General features: G+C 38.6%; 1 protein-coding gene across 2 annotated transcripts in view; it reads right to left on the bottom strand.

Annotated features, from left to right (window-relative positions):
- Positions 1 to 22,249, bottom strand: part of LOC131592824 (reelin) — a 273,205-nt gene that overhangs the window by 113,405 nt on the left and 137,551 nt on the right. For both annotated transcript variants that reach the window (XM_058864623.1, XM_058864624.1), the window contains exons 9-11: positions 15,530 to 15,626; positions 12,967 to 13,207; positions 106 to 251 (exon numbers count right to left, since the gene is read on the bottom strand). In XM_058864623.1, the coding sequence (XP_058720606.1) occupies positions 106 to 251; positions 12,967 to 13,207; positions 15,530 to 15,626 (484 nt within the window). The remainder of the gene's footprint in view (positions 1 to 105; positions 252 to 12,966; positions 13,208 to 15,529; positions 15,627 to 22,249) is intronic.

Genomic DNA, 22,249 nt, shown 5'->3' on the forward strand with positions numbered 1-22,249 from the left:
AGCAAAGATAAAACATGATTCTCTGTTTTTCCTGTTTCCTGGAGCTCATCCCTGGAGTAATGCTGCTCGCCTGTGCAGGGCCCCGCTCGGGCTGGGGACACTCACCCTTTGGGCTGGCTCTCAAACTCTTCTGCCCACTGCTCCTGGGCATCCTCCATGGAGAGGTCCACATCCCGGGTGGTGGCAAAATTGAATTCACTGCCCTCTGTCCCGTGGAAGTAGATGGAGTTCCCATCAGACTGGCAGCTGTGCTGTGGGCAGGAGCACATGGAAGATGAGGTTATGTTGGGTTTGTACAGTGTTCACACATTGTCAGGGCTCAGCATGAGCTGTACTTTATCTAAGGACTTAATGATGCCTGAAACTAAATAAAAACCAGATGGTCATCTTGTATCTTTCTTATCCCACCCCAACAATTATTGCGTCCTAATCTTGTACCTGCTTCCCTACAAACCCACTACAGACCATGGTAAAACTGTTTGCAATGAAAAGTCGTGTACCTTATGTCTGGGTGTTTATTTCTGTTTTAAAGTATCACCTTTATGTCTGGCCCACACACAACTGTGTCTGCAAATAACTTATTTTTACAAAGTAGTATATCAAATATTGCTATGGGTATATTGTAGGCGTAAGAGTTTTGTGCTGTGAAACATGTCAGATCTCTGTGTTTGAATTTTTGCCAAAAGATGTATTTGTGTGTAAAATTGCTATGCATTGCCATACAGTAAACTTTGAGCCTCAAGTGTATGAGTGAAAAGCTGTATTTGCTGTATTTAGTCCAAATTGCATAACAAATAGCTTTAGAGGCAATGAGCTCTTGTGATAGAGCAATCTCAGGGGTCCTGAGGCTGCTCCCAAACCCAGAGTGTCTGCTTTTCCTGCTGCATTTCTGCACATACTACCTCAGCAACATCAAATGATGCCATGTGTCTCCCCCAGCATGCCATGACCACCACAACTCTCCAGGAGTATTGGCCTGGAAGGAGATGCCTGTGAGGTGTACGAGGGGGTTACAGTATAGATTTTCTTCTTTCTCCCATGCTACTTTTGCCTTCTTGTGTGTCTGATAACATGACAGTCTGCCAAATCTGTGAGGCAGAAACAGGAACTAGAAGTGTTTAAAGAAGCTCTACCTTGTCTTAATGCAAACTTAACACTTGGCAGATTTTTTAATTGTTCATATTACAAAAATACTGATAAAAATGATATTTCTCTCAAGCACTTCTTTTATTCATAGGAGAGTGTGCGTGTGTGTGTGTGATCTTGGTCTTCTTAAAAATGGAAGCTGAATTAAGCAATTATTAATTAGAATAATTCTGCATTCTTACAACATTCCAGTATTTAAAACAGAGATACAATAATGCCAAATTGCATTGACCTTTTCAGTATCGTCTATGCAGTGCCCTCCTGTCTCTGAACTCCTTCATAATGCGCCAAGGGAAAATATGACAATCACATCTTCTGCACTTAAAAAGGTCATGGTAGTGTCACATAAGGGAATAATTAGATTTTTAACAAAGAGAAAACTGGGGCAAGAAATGAAAACTGCTCAGTATGTCTTTGCCTATTGGTTTATTATGAGCTAAGTACAAAATAACACATTTTGTCAAATTCTATAACACTTTATTTATCAATGCAATAAAGTGAAGTAATTGAAATTCTTTTATTGATGATTTTCAAGTATGGTTGCCAATACCTCAGCAATTAATATATATAGAAGAAAGTAATTTTTATGTTTCTAGAAGTGCCTACACATTGTTAGAAAAAACTGTGAGTACTTGAAGCCCGATTTTTGTATATAGACTTTCTGGTCCATACTTGAATGACAAAAGCTCTGTGTTTATTAACACAGACTAAGTATCACGTAAAAATATAACACATTGTAAAAACGCTAAGACTGTTTCAACTGCTAAAATAAACAAATTGCTGTTAAAGTGTTTTTTTACAAGGAAAGGTCAAAGCAATAGAAAAATCCTGAAGTGTTGATAATTTATCACAGAAATGAAATAGATTTTGTCACAAGTCTCCTTTCTCCTTGGTCTGTTAATGCAGCGTACACACAGTACACCATATTTGCCACTGAAAAGACAGAATAATTTACACATCAAATATATTATAACTAGCAGAAATTAATGAGACAGTTTTATATCTTCTCTTTGAAAAACAGGAGTTGTTCTATGCAGTTATTTATAACGGACTGAGAAATTGCTTTTGTTTACTGATTTTAACCGTCACACTCATCGGTATCGCTAACATCAGAATTTTAAGAATAATTTGTTTGTTGTGTTTCTTGATTTTCAGAATTTTCTTCATTTGCTGAACACAAATGAAGTATAATTTATCTGTCAAGCAATCTGCCACAAAAGTCTTATTATCTGCAGTCAAATAAATGCATTAAAAATAAATATTCAGACTAAAACTTTATTCAAATTTATACATAACCTTTCATCTCAGGGAAAAAGTAGATAAATAGATCTTAGTGAGCTAGATATTAGAATTGCATACAAGCATTGGAAAATCCTCTAGAAATCCAACTTATATCTCAGGTGCTAAGTTATATGTAAGTGTGCATCTGATAGTGGGTTTGTAATTAGTAATCTTTGCCTGATGAAAACGATCTATTAAAATAAACACAAACCAGATACAACCCCATTATCTTTTTAATATTTGTACATCCTTCTGCTGTCTAGCAGAATATTTATTGAATGGAGTTTTCATTTAGGTTGTCAGGATAAATAAATAGACAGTTTGGCAAGGGGGTATAAATAATTATTTATATAGTGGTGTATGATCAACCCTTTACAAAAGCTCAAAATCATAATTTATTTAATTAGTTCTATAAAGCTATATTTATGCATTTATACACAGCTCCCCAGTATCTATGAATATGTATTTTATGCATATTTTATGTGTTAACGAACCACACAACGTATGGCTCAAATCACAATCTGCTCATGTCAGCTTTGGCTGGTGAAACAGCAATGCAGAACAGAAGTTCAGACTGGGGTTTAACTCCCCCATTATTCCAAATACCTATGGAATGTCTAACAGAAGCTTATGACCTTAATGGCATTTTAAAATAGTGAGAAACATGCTCAAAACACAGGTATGGCTTTTAAAGAAGTTCTGAGGGAGTGCCACCATTTTCTTGTACGGTTTTGTCCCGGTGCCACCACCTGGGACCTGGGACACCTGCCCATGGGAGAAGCAGATGTGGATAAGCTCCATAAGCTGAGCTGCCCAAGCGAGCAGCCAGGGCTCCTCCACTGATGATCTTATTCTCTCCCACCTGCCACATTTACCTTGCCTGTATAACCATCACCCTCAGGTTATTTTCTTTTAACTTGCCAAGCAGTCACTATCTGTCACTGCTTTTACTGCTCATTTTTTTTTACCTGATGGGCTGCTGAGGGAAGAAAAACCTCAAAGGGCACTCAGCTAAATTTTCCAGGAGCAAAAGAAGTTCTGCAGGAGATGGTCCCTCACCAGCATTGCCCCCAGCTACCTTGTCAGTCTTGTTCAGCATCCAGGAGGCTGCTGAATGTGTTGGATTATTTTGTGGGTTTGCAGTAGGGCTTGAACAGATTAAAAACAGAATTGAAACCATCAGACTCATTTTCTCTTGGGTTCAACCCAAGACTTGAATTAAAATCTTTAGAAAAAAACCCCTAAAGTACAATTTACATATTCTGTTATCTCTTTCCCAAATTAAAGGCTTTACACTTGCAATGGAAGTCCACATACTTCCAGTATAAAGGACTGAATTTCACAAGTGTTCATTTTGTTATTCTCAAGAGGTAAAATATGTGGAATGGACACATAATGAGTTTTAAAACTATCTGGATTAAGTCCTCCCTAAACTTGAGATCCTGTGGATTACGTAGTTTCAGGGTCCTCTTTTATGAATTCCAGATTAAATTTGTTCTCTCTTTAATTTTAATTTACGTTTACATAATTTATAATATAAGAGGAAATTAATTTGCTATGCAAAATTTGTAACTAAAAGAGCTACATGAAAGCGACTTGTAGGATATTTGTCCTTGTTACCATGGAAGCATCAGCTGTAGGTCCAGAACTAAAGCACTGTTCAATTTTGTTTAAAGGGGATTAAATGCATGTGGAACATTTAGTGTGTCCTTGTGCAAATTACAACAATGAAATGTTAGCTAATTTGTAAGGAAAAGTTAATTTAAAGAATAAATATTTGACAAATCTGATACACCTCATTTAATAAAGTTTACTCCCAGATCACCTACATTACAGAACATAAGACATAAACGCTTGAATGAAGCCACTTCACAACAGTAGCTGTTTCCCATTGTTTGCAACTGGAATGGGACTATCAGCCTGTCATATGTAAACTGTTGTATTCATAAATAAACAACCCCTCCCTGTTGCCAAATGGAAAGAAGCCCAGTTCTGTTCAGGGACTGTGGTGATCCCAAGAGAAAAAAAATCCCCAAAAAACAACAAATAGTTTAATTTAATCTGGCACTACCTTATTCACTAGCTGTAATTGTTAAGCTATTTCTCTGCAAGAATAGGGAAAAATGAAAATTGGCTGGATGTATTCCTGAATCTCAACATTCTTGGATTTACTTTCAATCTAATCTTCACTCTGAATTTGCTGTGTTTCTGAAGTTTGTCTACTGGATAGTTATGGTATCACTGCTTCTTCCCCATTTTCAAGGCCCTGCATGGCTCATCCTCATCTCATGGGCCACTTTTCCTTGACTGTCAATGCTTGTCACTATGTTTGCTGGTGAGACAACCAAATTTTCATGCCCTTTCCCATTCTGCCTACTGCTCTTGTCAAATTCCCACATGATTTCCTTCAGACACTTCCTCAGTGTTCAAGTCAGCAAGCCTTATCCATGATTGCACTGAAGAGTGCACTGGTGACCAGCATGAGCTTTCTCCCCTCCTGCAGCATTTCCTTTTACTCCTTTTGTCCCCATCCCCAGCTTATCCCATTTTATAAATGGATGGCAATGTCCTGATACAAAAGCAATCTTTTTGGTTTGTCTGGAGAGGCAGCAATGGTACATTTCTTGATGAGAGCTCTTTGTTGCTCTTTTTGCAACTACACATATTTTCACTATAAAATTCCTGTTATCTATGAATATTTCCAGTTTATCAGTACAGTTCTTAGCCAAATTGTCTATAAGATGCAGCAAGTCTTACTAATTCATCTGAGATTTCTACAACACATTCTGAAGACATTAGTTAATGGAAGAGAGACCGATGTATGGTTTTAAAATCAAACTTTTGTCAACAGTCTGGCACACACTTTATCCTACATTACACTTGTTAGATTTTAGGTTCTTTTAGAAAAGCCTCTTGATCATATGAGATGCAGAATTGTTGAAATTATGACTGCTCAAAACCATTGGTCAACAAAAGCAGGAAAGTCAGATTTGGTGAAGCAGACGCTTTACAACTGGACCTCTTTAAGGTATCATGACTAAGTAATGACCCCTAACTTTCTGTAGCATCCAAATGGCTTAGGGGCTCAGGGTGAGATCTGGGATCCTATATCTTGTAGCATGTCCAAACAATCTCCATATTTTCAAAGATTTGCATGCAAGCACCATGTAAGGAGACATCAGCTACCCTCAGTGTGACCTCTTGGCAAGGAGGATCTGGAGATCTACAGTTCCCCCTGCAATGGAAGGCAGCACAAACCTCAATCAGATCAGCCTCTGTCACAGCTGCAGGTAAGCACACAGCCCTGAAGATTTTTAGAAACTCAAAAGACAAATATAAAGGATGTAAACAGGAGCACTAAAGTTCATTCAAGCCAGCTTCTGTCCCGGTTGTTCAAGTCAAACTTGTGAATCAATAAATACCTCTTGGCTTTACAGTATGGGATTTCTTTACTTGGAGAGTGGAACAGAGGGCAACTAAATGATACAACTGTGCCATTCGGCAAAGCATCAACAGGAAACACTAGTGTGAAAATCCTCAGTGTAACAGATTTTTGGCTGAGGTCTTGCATATCATCTTCCTGAGGTTCATTCCTGCACTCCCATGAAAATGTTGTTCACCTCTACGCCTTTAAAGCATTCACAGTCATCTTTACCATCATTTAATTAGCTTTTTATCAGTGACGAACACTGATGCTCCTCTTCATATTATCTCCCCTGGGCCTAATGGCCCTGATGATTCTTTCAGACAGCTGTAGCCTCACAATTTATTTTTTGGCGACATTTCTTGCGTTGGAATGAATGTGTTGGGCATTTGGGCAGTGCCAGCTTGCAAAGGGCTGACGGCAGATGGAAAGAAATCTGCCCAGTATGCCTTCACCTCTACGCAAGCAGAGGGCCATCAATTTCCCCCATTAAGGAGTTGTCACAGAGCCCACCCAGCTGGAGGAGCATCTCTGATAGCCAGGCTGGCTGGCGTATGCTATTCAAATACAAAATGCACTTTAAAAAGAAACGAAAATATCATTTGTCGGCAAATTGAAAATGCGTGGCTTTGACCACAGCCAATTTTTTAATGACTGTAATATTTTAAGTGATTATTTTTGCCACTTCAGATTGCTCCTTAGAGAGGAGGGGTATTTTTAATTAAAATCTAGGCAATGCAAACAGATGAGATATGAGAAGCAGAGGAACAAGAAGAAGGATGAAGAAAATTAATTGAAGCAGCATTGTCAATGGAGTGATAAATTAGATATTGTGTCTTTCTGGAAATGAGTCATTCAGGTTTTAGAAATTTTAAAATTTTGACATGATTGCAGGTACAAGGATAGATTAAGTCCTGATAAAATCATATTTTGTATGCAATGCCTCAGTCAGCAAAGGTACGGTGACAGAATTTAGGGACAACTTCAAATTCTAAATTCTGTGGATTTGGCTGTTAATGCTCCTGGCCTGAAATCCCTTCTTTAACCAAAGGAAAGAACACAATGTGATTAGGATACCTTCCCATGAGAAAATCAGAGCTTCAGTATTTCCCATGTGCTACATTTTTACATCAATTAGTGTATGCTACAGAACAAACACCTTGGCTGCACAATCAGGCCAGGAGCACAGAGGGTTATAGCGCACTTTCCAAAACAATGGGATGAAACTTGTCCTGTGATGCAGCAAGAAACATTTAATAAAGTGTGTTTTCACTCATCATTTCCGATTATAGACTGTTATTCAAAGGCTAATGCTGAAAACACTTCGCTTGTTTATGAGTGATTTGTATGATTTGTATGGCTCTTAGTTTTCTAGGACATTTCATGATGTTTATACAACACTGATCACTCTGGCGATGACCGGTTTCCTTAATGAGTCATTTTACTGGCATGATCTGAGCTATTCCTCCATGCTTTCAGGAACTACTGATGTTTGGAGCACTCTGCCCTGAGCATCATCTGCTCTTCTGAAAGCAATGCTCTGCATTTACACCATTGAAAAATCAGTGACAAAGAGTCAAGCAAAGTCGTTTCTACTCTTTGGCATCTAATGGGTCAATTAATGTTGTTCTTATTGATGTGCATCTCACAGTGACCTGTGAAGATCAAATTCTTTCCTTCTAGGAGGCAGGAAAGACCCCCTGTGCTTTGACGCCAGCTCAGAGCTAATCCTGGCTCCCTGCCATCCTCCCAACACTTCCAAGCCATGGGGAACTGGCATGGAGAAAGGTGTAGGTTCAGCATTGCTGCTCAACATCAATTCTCAGCTGCCCAAATGACTCACAGCACTACAGCCAACCACCTGTCAGTTCTAATGAACTCCTAGGCATTGTATCTAAGTATTATTATTCTAATTACAAGTGTGATTTTTAGAAAAAAAACCAAATCCATCCATGGGCTAGATTGAGCCCTATGGATACACAAATGCCTCTTCATGGGCACAGCTCAGAATGGCCACAATCTAAAGGGAGCTAGTCGACAGGTTTTGTGCACCCTGCACTACTTTCTTCAGCTCTCCCCCCCTCTCACATTCCCCCTTCCACCCACAGAGAGGCAGGAATATCTCTCAGATGAGGTGCAGCAGGAAGTCTGGCCATCTCTTCCCAGGAAGATGTGGTGGATAAGGGCTCCTGCAAGGCAAAGCAGCTGCCTAGAAGGCTGGGTTTGGCCCACAAACAAAATACTGCCTTACTATATCTTACTCAAAAAATAAAGGAATCTGGTCAGAATAATCTATATATTTTTAATTTTGACCAATATAAGGTCACAGCAATTTCAGTCTGCCATTTTCAAACTGGCATACATAGACTATCACCTCTCCTTTTTCAAACAAATACATTTTAACTGATTCAGAGAATGGATACCTGAACATTTTTAAGGCATGAATTTAAAAGCAAAAGAAAAGGAAAAAAAAAAAAAGTGTACATTTTAGCACAAACAAACCCAAAAGATATATATATGGATCAGGATGTTTGTTTTTGAAGAAGACTTTTCATTAATTAACAGAGTATTCAGACATTTGGAAGTCTACTCTGGAACAAGGGAGGATCAAATAGCTTAATCAGCCTTTCTTTTTGCCAAATTCCCAGGCCTGTGTGCATGTCTTCTCTGCTCAGCAACACTCAACAACGCAGGTTCAGGAAGGACTTGCAGATCTAAGATGTGCACAGCCCTGCTCTGCTCAGGGTGTGGTAAAAGATCACAGTGTTTTATACATATTTCCAGCATATTTTTCTGAGTGTGAGTGTTTAGTTCTCCCACTCTTTTCTTACGCAACGTTCTCTTCTGCTACACTAGCATGCATATCTGGGAAATGAAAATGGGCTGAATGGTGGTGACCTGTTATTTAAAGGGCTTACTGAATCTGGATACTGGGAGTGGAATATTTTCAGTGTTTATTGGTCATGCCCACAGTAGTAAATACATCGGTCACCATTCCCTAGTCCTAAACCCAGCCTGCTCAGTGAGGCTGGCACACACCTGCCCCATTGCCCCATCCCATGACAGGCTGCACACACAGAGCTCAGCACCAACAGCCTCAGGAGTAGTCCCCAAACCCAGCAGACCAAACAAACCAAGCTGTCCAGCTGAACGGCAACCTCCAGCCCCAAAATGAACAGTGGCTGCAACTACTGTGAGACAGCAATTCTGTAACTTGACTCTTCTCAAAGATGATAAGTGTCACTGGGTTAACACACCATGACCAAATACATTGTCACTCTGATGTCTGTAATGATCCATATTTCTCTTTCACAATGTGGAAAAATTCCAGAAACAGATGGTTTGGTCTCAATGTTATTTTTTTGCAATCAAAGCACGGCATAAATAAACTCTAGGATACTGAGGTTGTCTCCCTTCTCAAAATTAGTTTTACATCTTGCACAACCAATTTTGGACTAGGGCAACCAGAGAAAACAAAAGAACTTGCAAATTTTGTGCCTCAAAGCTCAGCACTTCCTGGTCAAATATACAGTATATATGAAGTGCCTGCTGAAAGCTGAAATCACTTCTCTGTTCCATAGGAGTAGAGATCCAAGGAGTTTCATTGACAGAAGCACAGCATTCTTCCATGCATTTCAGCAATCTCAACCTCCAGAGCAACTCTCTAACTACGCTCAGTTGTAAGGCCATGCTCATGCTCAGAGAATTTATCCTGTTCAACACCCTTCCACACAGTCCGACACAGATAAACACGTTCCAGTGGATCCAATTAATCTCCTAAGGGTTGCTTGGCCTTGCTAACAGCATCTCCCTTGCCTTTTGCTGTCTTCTTTGGAACCAAAACCCACAAGCTCAATGGCTTGTCTCTCAGCTTGCATCCTACTTCAGTAGCCAGGTCCAGCTGCGTCTGCAACCAGCCATGTGCTTTCAAATGAGTAGCAACTGCTCCTGAGGGCAACAAGAAATGTAAGGAAATCCCTGGGCCAAGCTTGAGCAGACTGGGAGAGGAGGAGAAACTGCTTTCCAAGCTGGGCACAAGAAAGTTCCCACAGTGTTTATTTAGAACACAGCATCCAAAACCACCAATCACGAGTAAATACATTGCTGCAAATTTCCCAGTAATACACTCACTGTCTGCTCCAGTGGCGTTATCTTCAAGGGATGTACCCTCAAGGATGAGCCAGGGACTCAGTAGGCAGAAAGGATGACACCACTCCTCTGGGAGGAGAGCATCTGCCCAGGTGGATGCAGACTGCTATGTCATTTACTGTCAAGGACAGAGAGTGGTCTCATGGCCTAATCTTACACATTAGATCCTCAAGAAACATTTTTAAGGCTAGTTTTTCTAAAAATAGTAATTGAGAGATTATGGGAGGATATGAATTGAAACTGGTATGGCACAAACAGGCCTTGTGAGATTGGAATGAAGTTCATCATCGTGATGCTGAGTATGGCAACTTCAAGCATATAGGTGAGAGTTAAAAAGGTATGATACAGCAATGAAACTTCATAGAATCATAGAATACCCTGAGTTGGAAGGTATTCACTGAGACTATCAAAGCCCAACTCTTGGCCTGCCCAGGACATCCCAAGGGTTACAACCTGTGCCTGAGAGCATTGTCCAAATGCTTCTTGAACTCTGTCAGGCTGGTGCTGTGACCACTCCTCTGGGGAGCCTGTTCCAGTGCCCAACCACCTTCTGGGGGAAGAACCTTTTTCTCACAGCCAGCCTACATCTCCCCTGACACAGCTTCATGTCATTCCCTCAGACCTTATCACTGATCATCAGAGAGGAGATCGATGCCTGCCCTTCTCCTCCCCTGCTGAAGAAGCTGCAGACAGCTATGAGACCAGAATTTGTTGATCCCTTAATAAAAATGTAAAGAAAAAATTTAAATTTCTATGCAGACTTTGTGAACAAAGATCAAGAATATTTAGCAAGTTCTTGTTGTCTGGGAAGCAAAAAAGACTTGTAGAAAAAAGGGAACTAGAATTATCTGTGATAATTCTGTAACACTGTTAGGGTTTCTCAAATATTATTCTGTATGACAATGACTTTGGCTATGATAGAGAAATCTCCTATAGCCTTCCTTTATGCCATATTTAATGTCATTAGCACAATCTACAAGGATTCTTACCTTTCTACTTACACAAAACATGTTTGTGATGAACTAAGATTTGAGCTAAGCATTTTAAAGAAAATAATAAAATATTTTGTAAACTTTTATATAATATTCCAAACATGAAAAGCAAAAAAAATTGTCAAAAAATTGTTCTTGGTGTTAGAATGCTACGACAGGTTTTATGCTGATCTGATGTAAATCTTGACCCAATTTATAGTCTTACTTTTGACATAACATGAAATTCACATTGCAAAATCTGTTCAAATTATATTTGGCAAGATTGTTCCTGAAAATCTAAGGAAGACTGTAGCAAGAGCTATAAATGAAGGAGTGCTCTTGTGACAATACACACTGTGGGGTCCCATGAAGAACTGAAGTCCTGCCTTACACATAGCTTTAATCCAGCGTGCCTACACCACATCTTACACATAGTTTTAATCCAGTGAGCCTACACCACATCTTACACATAGCCTCAGCCTGGTGTGAGTGGCTGCACACAGTAAGAGGTCAGCTGGAAACAGGCATTTGCACATTTCACTTGTACCAAAACCAGAAGATTATCTTGGAGGAACGGGTTTGTGAAACCTCACTCATGTCACATATAAGGCTTGAACTTGATGAGATTTCTGTCTAGAAATTCGCAGTGCTCAGTGATCTCCAGGTTTAGGTCTTTTGTCTTTCATAAACACCAAGTTGTGTATTGGCACAAACTAGCTGAGTTTAACTAAACAAATGTCAAAATAACCTCCACAACTAAACAAAAAAAAATCATTAACAGTAACAAAAAAGAGGCTTATTTGATAAAGTTTAGATGCTGTTTATACATGTTAAAGAAAGAGCAAGCAGTGTTTAGACTTGGACAACTGAGAAAAGTAGCAGTGCCTGTGGTACATTAATCCTTGCTTTTCTTTCACACCTTCACATATGTGGGCTGGATTTCAAAATCCAGAGATAACAACAAGTATTAACCAATCACATAATATTCATTAAATACGCAGTACATTATTTGGTTCTAAAATCTCACGTAAAAACTTTGCTATAGTAGCCTAAATGATCTTGCTGAAGTAAAAAAAAAAAAAAAGTGTTAATAAGATGGCACTATGATTCGTAGATGAGTGGGAATATTTATTTCTTAAACTATTAATCTGAAGCCATTTGTATCAGCTTCTGTGGGAAAAGGATGAGGCCAAAACCAAACTCTTACTGCCCTCAGTATTCGACATCTGTTTCCTGTGCAATTGCCAAAACCATTAACAGCATCATAAATGAACCTGACATCAAAACTGCTTTTGTGAATGAAAATAGGATGAAACCAGAAAGTCATCAGGTGTTGAACTTCTGGCTGCTTTGCAATATAGACAGCAATAATCCAGCTGTTTTCCAAATGCTGAACAACTCTGCATGTGAAGGGACTCTGTGCAGAGAGACTTAGTTAGGCTCCTTAGACTTTTTCTCAAATTAGAATGGATCTTGGTCTTGCTGTCTCTCACATATCAAAACAGGATCATACTGAAAAAGAGAATCCTAAGGAGCAGCCTCTACCCAAATGCATGCTGCAATGGAGATGGGATATTCACAGACAGAAGAAGTGGGAAACCTTATTTTTTTGTGATAATTTGTGAAGTGAGTAGCTGTAGCTGAACAAGACCAAGTTAAAAAGGTATTCAAAGTATCTAACAGAAAGACTTGAATTTGTTTCAAAAATATTGCACTGTTTTGCTAAAAGGAAGCTGTTTTCCATTTTCTGTTACATGATCTTTGACATGACAGCATAAACTGCCATTTGTTTTTGATAATGGCAGAAAAGTTGCATTGTTTTAGAGAGCCCCAATGGGATAGAGAAAGGGTGAAAACAAAGCTAAAAAGAGCCCAATGCTAGAAGAGGATGGAGCTGCCTGAACACCCTTGTGATCACAGTTTGGTTAGATGTTACTGTCTTCTTCTACTTGTAAGAGTAATAATAACATTAAGCCATGGAAAAATCAGACTAACCTTAACTGTGGCCCCAGGAAAGAAAAGCCAGTTGCCAGTATCCACAGGATCCAGATTATCTTCTAACACAACCTTTCTGTGAGCAGCATTTATGATCAGGACATTGTCCAATGCCCAACAGGCTTCATACACATCACCAGCAGGAACATAATCCTGTTTCCATTGAAAATGGATGTTCTCCCCTTTAGCATCCTCAGGAAGGTATAAGATGTGGATGATTGTGCTGATGTTGGAAGGGGCACTGAAAAACAATGATAGGGAATTAGACCAATTTTAAGCCACAGTCAGGAACAGTTTTCCCTCAATTAACACATTTACTAGGTGTGACACGGTTGTGTTGATATCCCTTGTATGATGATAAAGCTTCTCTGGAGATCAGAAAACACCTGCCCTGAGGCAGAGTCCCACTGTGCCAGGCAGTGCACATCCAGCCCAAACAGGCAGTCTGGCTTCAAAGAGAGTGCAATAAACAACAGATCAGTGCAGATGTTTGGAGAGCAGGAGGATAGAGCAGGACCACGTCCATGCTCAGTGCTGGTCACAGATGGTGACTGGGTATTGTCAGGTATTTTGCAGGTATGGCCAAAAGGAAATGTTAAGGAAGCTAATTACAAAAACAGGTCTCACAAAATTTGGTTTTTCCTTCATCAAAACAATCTGCTGACTTCTGATGTCTCAGTCTCTTAAGACTTGGATGGAGCAGAATGGTTGGAGACAAAAGCTAGGAATTTTCTCTGACAAACGTCCTTCACAAACTGAGGTTTGCAAGATGTCAGCTATTCAATGTTCTATCTACCTTGGTAGTGATGCTTTGAAGGGTGAATAGCTTGTCAGAGACAATCCAGAGCTTTTAGGGAAAAAGGGCACCAATAGCTTTCTTTTATAGCAGAAAATAGAGGAACTTCTCTTTAGAAAGAAAAGCAAAATGCCAAAAAGAACTGCATTTGTCCCATATTCACGCCCAGAATGTGCCCCCACAAATCGCCCTGCACTTGCTAAGCATTGTGTCTGTCACCGTCAGTGCAGCGCTGCTCTGAGGAGCGGTCCTCGCTTCTCCCGGAGCCCCCGCGCAGCCCCCGCTTCCCCGAGAGAGCTCTGCCCTGCCTCCCTCCCAGGGCTCCAGAGCTGACATCCCACTGACAAAACACAACACCTCCCCTTCGCAGCTGCCCTCCTGTCCCCTCTCCCAGGCTCTCCCACCGTTCCCTGGAGCTGCATGTAGTGCTGTGGAAGCTGCTGAAGCACATTCGAATAAGCACTGCGATTCATACGGACCACAGGAGAAACGAGCATCCTTCCATAATTCATCCTCTCCACTTCGCACGGCATTGCTCTACTGACCTATTTTCTACTGCTGGCTCCAGCATCAAAGTTGAGGAAAGAGAGGTCAAACTGCATGCACATTAACTTAAAAAAAAATATGGTCTCGAGGGCTTGCGCTTGCATCCTCACAACCCTTAAGTTTCCTGGCTTGCAGAGCTATGAGAGCAACTGAGCTGATGTTGTGGACTAGGTGTGTAATTTTGCTTCAATGTAAGAAAAACAGAATGTATTGTGTGGTTACTCTGAGGCAACTTCAGTGCCTGCAGTGAATTACTCTTGCTTTATATTTTTCTGAGATAATTTGCACAAATTGTTTTACTAAAATTGAATACAATTTATGTTTTTGTCAATAAAATTGTAGTCCCACTCCCACGAGGAGTTGGAGGATGAGATACTGAAATACACAACCTTGCAGATAGAGTTTTGGTTATTCATCAGAAATTAAGGACCCTTTTGCTCTGCGAATTGCCTCAATGGACTGAAGATGGGCTCAAGCAAGTCACCTGTATAGCACTGACACTGAGGTAATGCAAGAAGGCACACTGAGATGCTATGAGTATATTGCGTATAAACAACAGCTTTTTTCTTTCCCAATTGTATAATTATATTTTTATGCTGTTGCACAAAATGCCTTTCCTATTATTACTTAATAAAATCTGCTCTTTTACAAAAGTCCATCTCTGACACTGGCTCCCTCTTTAAAGGTGCATATATTGTGATGAAAATATTTATATTTTCCATTCGTAATCCTTTGTGTTTTCATGTACGCCAGTTGGTTTAAAAGCAAGGCATCATTCATCAAAATCTTGTTATTACAAGAGTGATAAAGGCCAAGTGTTCATATCAAACTATAAAATGTTCTTATTGAACATTTTACTCTACCAAAGTAGAAACTTGAAACATTATAGAATATGGCCATTGCTGACATTAAAAATGGTGTTAAAACACAAAAAGTCATCAAAGTTTTGTTTTTTCAGGCACCTGAACCTGCTGGTTATTGGAGTTGCATTTTAAGTCTGAAGTGATTCTCTTCCTCACTTCCCACATAATCAAAGGATGAATTTGTGATTTACCAAACCTGGTGCTAGTTCTGCAATTAGCCAAAAATTTCACCCCTCATCTTTTGTATGAACAAGGAGAACTGAAAAGTTAACAAATAAAACAAGTTTTAAAAGAGCCAGGTTTAAACACCACCTGCTCAGCTGGAAAACATGAAAATTATTAAAAAGCTGTAACAAACCTAATTTTCTCCAGCTGAGTCCAATCTGCAGAACTGTTCTTACTGTAGGACACCGTGATGCTGGGGTCTGAGTAACTGAAGCGACATGAACCTGATCCTGGGAAAGCAATAAAATGAGAAGTGTTACGACACAATGAAGCATAAATGATTCTCCAATAACCACAGTTGCTGACTGTGCCTTTGTCACCTTATCACTTCTCCCTATTTTAAAGTGCTTTGATTGATGATGAAATTTCCTGTGATCTGTTGCTGAAAGTAAACACAAAATAATGCATGCTTTATGAGTCGGAAATAAAGTAGAAATGATAAATCACAGCAGTGCCACGTAATCTCTTCAAATTTCCCAGGGGAAGCCAAGTAAATTACTTAACACCCCCAACTGCAGAAAAAAACTCTCCATCTAATGTTTAAACAAAACCTTCTTATTAGAGAATAATCCACATAGCGGAATTCACAGGGAAAACAGTAAAAGACTGTTTTTCATGTTACTGTATAAATAAAAAAGTCTAGAAATAAAAATACAGTATTACAGTATAATTACAGTATATACAGAATTACTTGAGCCAAGAGCAAATGTGATTTAGGAATTTAAAAGAACAAAGATGTTACAAAATTAGTTATTTTAAGGTTGCCTGAAGGTAATTAAATTAAGAAATCATCCAATATACTCCCTAGATCCTATAATTAATAACAAACACTTGATGCTGATCTGGGAATCTCAGAACACTTTACAGAAATGAACTAATTAAGCCTTATGGCACCCCTGCAAGATAGGGTAATATATTTACTTTTGATTTATAAAAGAGTGCCTTCTGGGTGTTGTCACAAAAGATGAGATTAACAATTAATACATGGGGCAGTCAAAATAACACGAAAACAGGATTGAGAAATTCGTCCCAGAAAACATGATAAACAATCTGACTTTTAATTTAACACACTAAAAATACTATTTTTCCTCAGACACCAGATAATTCATCCATCTCAGAAAATTCGATGCTCGGTGAAACAGACGCATCCTAGCCTGTGCTCCAAAGATCAAAATTTCACAAGCACACGAGATTCAAAGCAACAGACATCATGTACTTTCCAGGTTTAAGAGAAGCAGCTCTCAGCATCTCTGACGGTATCAGAATACTACTGAGCGAGTACCACAGCTTTGCTCACACTATGAGTATGTATTATATGTGCCACAATTCGTGTGTTATGTTTATGTGTGTCTCAGATAAGTTTAATCACACAGAAAGTTGTATAAATACATATTTTAATATATGTATAAATATACATACACACTGCTGACAATAAAATACTATCATTTTCCTACCGGGGTGCTTATTTCTGTAAATGAAATAAATGGCCTGATTAAAAAGGTGTTAACCACTTTTACAGGAGAACAACTTACACATTCTAATGGGAACATATGTCATTTAGCACAAAGCTTGCAGCCCCAACTCCCCTGAGGCAGTGTTCACATTCACAGCTCTCAGCCCTACAGAGCTGCTTTTCTTCTCTGAGACACACATCACATACCTCTGCTGGGGGAAAACCAGTCCAAAACATGGGATGAAGTCTTGTGTCTATAATTTTGTCTGATACATCAACTAGATTCCTGGAAATGATCCACAAAGTTGTTTTCCTGTATCTCTCACCAATGTTAAATTGCTAATAGAGTAACAGATACTTCCGAGCCACTACAGCTGCATGTGGTATGTTCAGCTGGTCTGACACGTATTCTTGCTGTAAAGAGGCACAGAATAATTAATATTGCAAAGGCAGCAGGACTTTGAATTACCAGCCATGTATCCAAAATGACTACAAAGCAACTGTCTGGTTATATTTTACTGACAAGGCATTTTATTTCTATCAGATTAAAACCAAACGATGTCAGGAAAAGCCTTTGCGTTTCATATTTGCCCATCTGCTGAGATGGTCTACTTTACTGAGTGACATCTGCTGTCACTTCCTACTTCTGTGGAATTTAGGAGTTCCAACCCTTAATCACATTTGTTCATTTTATTTTAGAGGAATTCAGTTCAAAAATTAGGGAACTACAGCTGGTTTGATGTCTTTGGCCAGTCAGAAGCTGTGAGGTAAAACAGCAACATACTGAGTTTTATGTCAGACAGAAATTAAAAGAACATAAATAGTAAAAATAATCAGAAATATAGACTTTATAGCATGTGCCATTCCAGTAAGTGTTACAACCAGCTTTTGGTACAGTGCTCTTAAAGCTAAGTCAAAATACGCTGCTTAAAAAGGGGAAAAGGCCAGATTTGCTGCACAATCAACATGAAAAATGTTGTCTGTTAGTTGAACACCCTCAACTATGCAATGAAGATCAAAGCTATTGCTTAAAAGAAATGGGGCCACTCAGAAATGGTAGGTGTGGTATTTCACTTTTGATACTGGAAAAAGAGCAGTGAAGACAATAAAAAAAGACAAATTCTGGGATTTATTATTATTTTAACAAGCAGGGTGGACTTTATTAAGATTAAAGATAGAGAAAATTAAGATAAAAGATTAAGATTAAAGATTAAAATAAAGATTAAGATAAAATATTTTTTTAAATTAAGATTAAAGATAGGGAGATTAAAATTAAAGACTGGGAAAGTCCTCAAACAGCAATTTCCGGCTGTGATCACAAAGATGTCTTTATCAGCATTTAAACCCTCTTTTTGTATGTTCTTGACTTAGAATCATAAAATAGATTATTTTTCATGTACCTATCTAATTATGCAAAATGCAAACTAACAAAAAAATAAAAAAGTATTGATCTGGTACTCAAACCTTTTACAAAACTTACACACATCCTAGTTTACATTAAGAATTTCTCCCCAGGGAAGGGGAGGAGGGTGAATATGCAATTGCACTACAGGACAGGGTTTACTCAGATGGTTTTGCAAGTTACTGCCTTTCAATATAATTTTCAATATTACTTTCAGTATTACTATTACTTAATACTATGGCTTTTAGTTCATATCACTGTTATTTCAGTAATCCTGAACTAGGATTATTTAAAACAGAAATCTGATTTTTGAATATTTGCATATTCTATCTCAACCAGCAGAGCTATATTTCTGGCTTTCTGAACAAATATATGATCAGAGCTCAAGTAATAACATTGCAGGAATGGGGGGCCAATTCAGCTTGGGAGGGAGGTGTCCTTCCCACTGCTCCCAGAGATGGTAATAAACAGTTTGTCAGCTCCGAGCAGAGAAGCAGGGGCAGGATATCATGCCATAAATATTCACACCTTCCTGTTCTCTGAAGGAAAAGTTGTACATAAAACCTTTTGAATGAGTTTAAATTCAGTTTACTTTAAATCAGGAAATCCCAGGATGTGAATTAGACCTGAAAATGGGTAGTAAAACCTGCACAATGATTGCTGTAAACAAGTCTGTGTTAGAAAGCTACTGCATTAGAGAAAAAATGCTGTTTATTCCTTAAGGTGAGTATGTCACAGCAAGATTGATGCCTTGGTGAGGTTATTGCTAGATAAATCTGGCTAAGAGTTAGGATTGTATTTTCAATATTAAGGGCTTGCATGTGTAATTATCTATTGGGAGCAGGAGGTACCCCAAACCATCCTCTGACCAAGAACAGCCAAATTTTTTCTTGACATACATACAAGGCAAGCTTGTCCTTGTGTTTCAGGAACAAAGTATTTTTTTTCCCTTTGGAGTTATTTTATTCCTTTTGATAGACTTTCATCTGATGTTCACAGACTTCCAAAACTTTCAGAGAACAGCTAGAGTAAAGACAACCTTCATGGATTTAATTTTAAATGATGCATTTGAAGCTCAAACAGCAATTTTGTCTGTTGTCAAAAATTATGAGCAGCTTCTATTATAAAACCCAGCCATTTCCATATACTGAATATTCTGAAACACTAATTTATTTGGCTGGTGTTTTACATCTTTGGATTTTTTCCCAAGCCAAATTTCAATAAAACAAAATTTTCTCAATGTTGAGTCCAGGCACCAATACTAATAGAAGAGGGCTTTCACTGGTAGAGTATGGGAATGCTAAACATGTCCTGACAACTGCTTTGCTAATTCTGCTCAGCTAAACAGGAAAGAATAGAAAAGTGAAACAAAAGTATGTTTCTCAATTGTTTTTCTGCTTGTTTCACAGGAAGGGTAGCCCATAGCCAGGACCTGACTAACCCTGATCACACTCAGCATATCCAATTGAAACAGTCATTGGTTTTTTGTCTCTTTTAATTTAACGTCTTAAGCTGATTTTGGCCATCCAAAGTACTTGTGAATATTTTACCTACCTTACTTTTTAAATGTCATGTAGGTAGCAGTACTAAGAGCATAGTATTTCAGGAGAGATGTTGTGAAGGCACCACATCTCAGCTGTTTGTATCCAGGTATTCAGTTATTTGTATCCAGGCTGACAATGGCAGGCAAAATTAATTCTCACTCCAGCTTTGCCTCCAACAGTGTCAGATTTGCAGAAACCCAAGTCCTAAAGCTGTTGGTCTCTAAGATTTCTTAACAACACTGATCAGAAGCTAGTGTTTTGCTGAGATAAAACTGGGTGCCATCTGCAAGGGAAGCAATATTTTGCTCCTTATAGAGTGTGACGTCCTCCGCCTCTTGACAGCCTCTTGATAGTTCCTGCGAGTGCTTCCGTGGATAAGCAGATGAGATATCTAATGCTGGCTTTAAGGAGAATGAGTCTAATGGGGACTGCACAAGAAAGATTCACACAAAAATTGTGCACAAGGGTTCAAACTGTGTCCTGAATGCAGTCTGAAAAACAAAAGGGCGCTGGGAAGAATCCCTTTTATCTAATGCTACAAGATTACTTTTATTAATTTTGTTAATGGGATGAATAATGATTAGTGTTTGCTAAGGATTATAGTTCTGTTATATCAATTGAATTAAGTCAAACTGGATAGTATAAATTACTAGTGGTCAAATCTGTCTGGCTTTCTAATAGTTTTTTCCAAAGTAATGAACCATAATGTTTGGTATAATGAATGGTCCATGGGTTCTGGTATTTTTTAGGTGTATGTTTATCTTGGATTTTGATCAAGAAGAAGATGGTTTCAATAATTTTAAAATATAGAATATTTCGTGCTGGATATATGAGATGCACTGGTACAAAAATATGCAATGCACTGTTCATTCCATTCTGCTTCTAAAACTTTCTCAAGAGAAGATCACAAAAGCATTTTGATTTTTCTTTGAAGACACAACTTTGAAATTAGTTACAAATGTGTTTTTTAATTATGACACTGTAGATCTTTAGATTTTTAAACAGCTTTTCCGTATTTATAGAGTGAGTTCAGAGCACAAAGAGGTATTTTGAATGCAAAAAATATTCAAATTAAAAAACTGTAAGAACTGCATTCTATTTTCATAGTCTATCTGTTCATAGAAACAAATATTTTTATTTCTGGCTACTTTTCTTCCCCTGGAGGAAAAGGATTTTGACTATCTCTACTCTTGTATGTGGCCTGCTAAGCAATCTGAAAAAAATATCTGGCCTTAGGGAAAAAAAAGTCAATGGTGTTTGCCTTTCACATCAAAAATCAGATCTACTTTAGCATTAGTGAGAATTACAAATTTTGTAATATAAAGTCTCAGCTATTAATTTTCTGCAGGTTTCTGAGAGAAGCTATTTTTTGTTCCACTGGCAGATTTAGGCTGTTCCATTTTGGAAATGCTGGATAGTTATTTTCTATCTAAATAAAATTAAAGGGTTGACGAGCAGGCTAAAAGCCACCACTGTAAAACTGTAAAAGATGAGGAGAACAATAATTACTAAATACATTTGATAAAAATCAATCTGGAGAATTTAATAAATGAAGTCCTAAAAGTTAATCTGAGGCTAAAGCCTAGAGGATGGGACTCTGAGCAGTCTGTCCTTGCCGGGGGTGTGATCCTGGTTGGAGCATGGAGCAGGTGATCACCCACGGGTCCCTTCCCATCCACCTCCTGCCAGGATTCCCAACAACAGCAAATGTACTTTTCATGATTAATGCAGCTAATTTCCTTTAGAAGAGAAGTCTGAGGAAATACTTATCTGGTTCAACTTCCTCTTAGTCTATTTATATTCAGAGTTCTGATGTGCTTCCTGTGCTCACACAAATTTGTTCTCTTCTAATGAACAAGCTCAGATCACAATTCATATTGCTTTTTGTGCTGAGAACATTAAGGAGGGGAAAATAATCCAAGCAGAAAGCTGTATTTCCCTCATGCCAGTGTCTGATTTATTCTGATGTAAAGCTATTTATAGTGTCTCTTTCTCAGATACAGCCAGCAGGTATGAGCTTGGGTAATAAGTCTGTTGCCAAATAAATAATTAGCTGATGCTAAATTTAACCATGCTCTTAAGTGCACCAGCATCACATAACAAAACGCCTTGCTGAAGGCAAAGTGAGCAGACTTGTTTAGACCTGGCTGAAATGGACACCCAGGAACTGTAGCTACTGAAACAACAGCATCATTAATGCTCCCAAAATACCTGCAGTTGCTCTTGGATGTTCTGACAAAATAGTGCTCAGGAAGCATTTTCAGCTGTGGTACCCACATCCTACACTTCCACATTATTGCCATTAAATAGTTAATGTCAGATTATGTGGAGGTTCTCTAAGTGAGAGGGCGACCTCTCAGTGAAGCTGGGCAGAATGTAAATGATAACATGTGAAAGTAGCTCAGTAGTAGTACACTAACACATATCAATAAATAGAAAGAGATGTTTTATGTA

This window comes from Poecile atricapillus, chromosome Z, assembly GCF_030490865.1.
Source record: "Poecile atricapillus isolate bPoeAtr1 chromosome Z, bPoeAtr1.hap1, whole genome shotgun sequence".
Classification (NCBI taxonomy): domain Eukaryota; kingdom Metazoa; phylum Chordata; class Aves; order Passeriformes; family Paridae; genus Poecile; species Poecile atricapillus.